This window comes from Pinus tabuliformis, chromosome 2_1 (genome assembly GCF_031772625.1).
Source record: "Pinus tabuliformis cultivar Carrire ecotype Pingquan chromosome 2_1, CPIR1, whole genome shotgun sequence".
NCBI classification, from domain to species: domain Eukaryota; kingdom Viridiplantae; phylum Streptophyta; class Pinopsida; order Pinales; family Pinaceae; genus Pinus; species Pinus tabuliformis.
This window is the reverse complement of record NC_142299.1, coordinates 284,723,230-284,728,000: the sequence shown is the minus strand read 5'-3', so window position 1 is coordinate 284,728,000 and position 4,771 is coordinate 284,723,230. Positions and strand designations below refer to the sequence as shown.

General features: G+C 39.8%; 1 protein-coding gene across 1 annotated transcript; it reads left to right on the top strand.

The window, feature by feature from the left end:
• The first annotated feature begins 3,277 nt into the window (after positions 1-3,277).
• On the top strand, positions 3,278-4,387 carry LOC149199889 (uncharacterized). The gene has a single exon (XM_089399474.1). It carries the CDS (start codon positions 3,507-3,509, stop codon positions 4,035-4,037), a length of 531 nt encoding a protein of 176 aa, XP_089255600.1. The 5' UTR covers positions 3,278-3,506; the 3' UTR covers positions 4,038-4,387.
• Positions 4,388-4,771: the final 384 nt, after the last annotated feature.

Here is a 4,771-nt window from a genome sequence, read left to right as displayed (position 1 = left end):
GGGTTGGGTCAGAGCGTGAGCGTGACAGAGCGGGACAACACGCAGATTGTTTTTCCTTCTTCTTTGCGTTGACTGCATGAGGAGGAGTCATCTGCGCAGATTGTTTTTCCTTCTTCTCTACGTTGACTGCATGAGGAGGAGTCATCTGCACGCAGAGGTCAGAGCGTGACAGAGTTTGCATGAGGAGGCCATCTGCATTTGAGGAGGAGTACCCTTTATTGCATGAAGGTATCGTGTATTCTATGAAGGAAGGCCAAACCCCATCTCGGCGTGAAGCGCTGCGTGAGCAGAGTGTGAAGAGTTTGCCAAATCTCTGTTGAAAGTGAAAATTTTCATGTAAATGGGTATACAACTGTAAGACTTGGTAAGGCATGTGTATCCCAGTGATTGCAGACTCTATCACACTCTGACCTCTGTGTGTAGATGACTCCTCGTCATGCAATCAACGTAGAGAAGAAGGAAAAACAATCTGCACAGATAACACCTCCTCATGCAGTCAACGCAAAGAAGAAGGAAAAACAATCTACGTGCTGTCCCGCTCTGTCACGCTGACACTCTAACCCAACCCTTTATTTTTTTTCTCAGTGACATTCACGTTTCGGCAGGATTTCGTCCAATAGCGCCTAGATCTCGTCAGTCGGGTCCTCCCCGGGCAGAGGAATGCGCTCCTCCTGTTTCCTCTTCGCCTCAGCGGCATCTTCCTCAACTTTGGCCACCAACTTTTCGATCAAGAGGGAGTTGTATTGCTTGGGATCGATCCTGTATAACTCTTTGTACATCACCAACCATGCGGCCCAAGAATTTTCGGCATTTTGTTTTAATGTATCTATCTCTGCGTGAAGTGCTACATGAGCAGAGCGTGAAGAGTCTGCCAATTCTTTGTTGAAAGTGAAAATTTTCATGTAAATGGGTACATGACTGTAAGACCTGGTTAAATCATTGGTAAAGTCTGAATGTCCACTTGGGTGATATGGGGATGCATGTGGTGGTATGATGAAGCATGCTGAACTAAGACAGCGTGTGAGATTATCAAATACCCTAACATTGACTGGGTAGGGCTTGGAGGTGAGTGGTGGCTGGCTCACTTGGCAGATTTGCCTAGTTTGGGCCAAGGAAGACCCAAAGTCAAGTTTAAATGGGGGATTGTTAGATAACCTTGACCCTATGGTGGAGTTGAGGTTATGTCAACAGTCATGGTTAACAGTTGTGGTTTTGGGCACCTTTTATTGGTGACTCATGGTATTGAGCTCATGGTATTACATGTAGTTGAAGCCCTTAAAAGGCTTGTGTATTCTCCATTGTAAGCAACCATGGTTGAATGGTGAAAGCTCAAGTTGTTGGCCTGCTTGGCTGTGTTTTAGCCAAGGACAACAATAGATCTATTGTTGGTTGGTTTTTCCCAAATTGGGGTTTTCCAGATAATCATGGTGTACATGGTTTGAATGTGTATTTCTTGATTTTTATATTTATTTCTCTTGAACCATAACAGAAAGGACATGGGCAATTGGTTCTGTTTCTATCCATGAAAGTTGAAAGGAAGTGGGCAGTTGGTTCTATCATGATGGATATCCGATCAGTCTCATACCATAGGAGAATAAAATCAGTTCATGAGGTTGAACCAAACATTCATAAGTTCGAATATCATCAGGGCTCATTTAAGTTCAAGTATGTCACGAAGATATCGGGAGTCGAGAATTTTGGTCTCTAGGAAAACGTGATGGAGAGAGCTTAAGGTGTCATGACATTAGTTGAACCAAACATTCATAAGTTCGAATATCATCAAGGCTCATTTAAGTTCAAGTATGTCATGAAGATATTGGGGGTCAAGAATTTTGGTCTCTAGGAAAACGTGATGGAGAGCTCTTAAGGTGTGGTGACATTATTGAAATTGGGGATATATATTGAGGGAGTTGTTTTTAGTGTGATTTTTTGGATTTTGGGGTGCAGAAATTCTGTGGAAAAAATTGAAGTGAAATCTTGATTTTTGTTATTTAAATTAGTTTTTTGATTATATGTATGGATTCAGTACTCTAAAAACCCATATTAAAATGTGATGAATAGAGCTTAAGGTGTGGTCATAGTGTTGAAATTAGGGACACATGTTGAAGGAGTTGTTTTTAGTGTGATTTTTTGGACTTTGCGGTGCCATAATTCTGCTTAAAAATTTGAAGTGATATCTTGATTTGTGTTATTTAAACTAGTGTTTTGTATATATATATATATACAATGTCCTTAAAAACTGCTAAATCACTTTGATTGTGCAGAGGTTAGTCATCAAACTTGTGATTTCAATAAATTCATACCAAATTTCAGAAAAATTAAACCAAAAACTTACCAAAAAAAACTTCCAAAATCTTTGGCTAAAAAATATATTTAATGACATTGTTAAGATTTCCGAATAAGATTGAAAAGACATGTCAAAGATTTCCGAATAAGATTGAGAAGACATGTCAAAAAAGAGGAACCTCAGCAATAACCTCATAATATGATGCCTTACGAAATTTATCTACACCTGTAATCGCATTCACATAAAGTTAAATAAATATAGCAAGGAGATGCCTTCATGGTCCATTATTGACCCAAGATTCCATTTTAAACTATTGATTTAAACACTAAACGGGAATTTGAGGTAAACACTACGGAAATTTACCGTGCGAACTTACCTTGTGGGCGGTCCCTTTGAGCTTCTCAATCAAGGTCTGCCGAATCGAATGTCCTCTCAAATACATAAGAAAAAACAAAGGCAAAAATAAACAAGCTAAAGTGGTCAAGCAGACTGCAAACTGCAAAATTAATGTACGAAGCTTCAGGGCTGCAACGCAAAAGGTAGGACCGGCTTTAAAAGAATGAGAAAGAAACGAAGAAACGCTAAGGGTAGGCCCTACTTTAAAAGAAGAGAAGGAAATGAAGAAACCAAAGAAACAACGGTCCACCTTCCATTTTTCGTTCTGCTTTTATATGTCTATATGGGAAAAATACAGTACGTAAAAGCGGAGGACGTGTTGTATTTAAAATTCTGTTACGATGAAAGAAGGAAACAACGGTCCACCTTCCAAATTCTGTTACGATGAAAGGAGACTACGCGCTGCTTTTATATTTCTATATGGGAAAAATACAGTACGTAAAAGCGGAGGACATGTCGTATTCATAATTCTGTCACGATGAAAGAAGAATTTCTTAGTCCATTAAGCCAACTCTAACCGTCCACCTTCCTCTTTTTGGCAGCCCACAGCCTGTACTGCATTGGCCAGTTTTCATGCAACAGCACCAGGCCCGGTCAGTGTGATCTTCTTTATGGGGATGATGAATGCTTGCGCTCCACTCAAAGGTCGGATTTCTGTTGCTTAATTATTTTATTCCAGCGCAAAACGCTGATAAATAGAGAGGTCGATCTGCTAGAAAATCAGCTGGTTTGCCTGTTGGAACCAAGGTAGGTCAGTCAGCCATCGTCCAACCATCATTGCCTGTTCTGTTTATATCCTGTATCGTAAATTTCAGGAGCAAATATGAAGATAGGAGTTGCGCCTTCGGTGGTGAAGCAAGTGTGGTCGGTCCTGAGCGGAGTGCTGAAATCGAAATCAGATGCTCTCAAGGGCAAAGCAGCCCACACAATGAAGGCCAAGGTCGCTGTTCTTGGGCTCATCAAGAACAAGAAGATATTCGGTGCAATTTCTCATAAGATGAATTCCCTGTTTGGACATGAAGAATGCCAAAGCCATTCCAGCAACAACATGGCCTTGACGGTGTATCATGCTGCGGCTGCTGATGAGATGCCTTGTGAAGTACTGCAACACTGCGAGCAGGAATTGGATTATCTATCCCACGCTCTTTTTGACTCAGAGACCCCCGCCGAGAACCCTGCAAATTCTGTTTGTGTTGCAGAGGGGCGAAGATCTACGTGTTCGGAGGTGGGCCAGCTGGAGAACGAGATCGACGTTTTGGCGGACGCTTTTATCAGGAGGTTTCGCACCCAAATGTATTTGCAGAAACAAGATTCCTTCGAACGATATAGGGAGATGTTAAACCGGAGCGTCTGAGAGTTGCAAGTCCTGCATAAATATCGGCAGCTTTTCAAGGCAGAGTAGAAGTTCACTGGAACTAATTTTTTTAATCCTCTTGCCATGGAAAATTAAATTGAAGCCCAGAATTGATACTTTATGGTTTCATGCAAAGGCAGATTTAAATACAGTTTATTACAGATAGTCGGATACTATTCTTTTTTTTCTGGAATTTATTTGAAGATGGAGTAGAGCGTCCTCCATTCACGATTTATTATGTAAAGTTGTGGATTTTCTCGATTACTGGTTCTAGTATTGAACCATGTTATGTTACACATTGTTTATTGCTTTAATATTAATCAAATAAACTGTTGGTGGCTTTGGTCCAATATTGAATTTCCTTCTCTGTTTTCATGAATTGAATTTTTGAGAACCATTCTTTATCAAATAAACTGTTGGTGGCTTTGGTCCAATATTGAATTTCCTTCTCTGTTTTCATGAATTGAATTTTTGAGAACCATTCTTTTGAGATAAACATAAGTGCTCTCCACACAAACTCAAGCACATTAAGAAGAACAAACTCCAAAGATACTGTGTTCTTAAATGTAAGTATTTTTTCTTAATCGAAGAAATCAAGCTTGAAACAGCTCTCAGACCTACATAGTTTTATTACAAATTAGACCAGAAAATTTGTGAAAACTAAACTTTTACATATAACTATTAGACATTGGACCAGAGCCTTAAAACTTATTTTTTAAATGCCAAGTTAATTC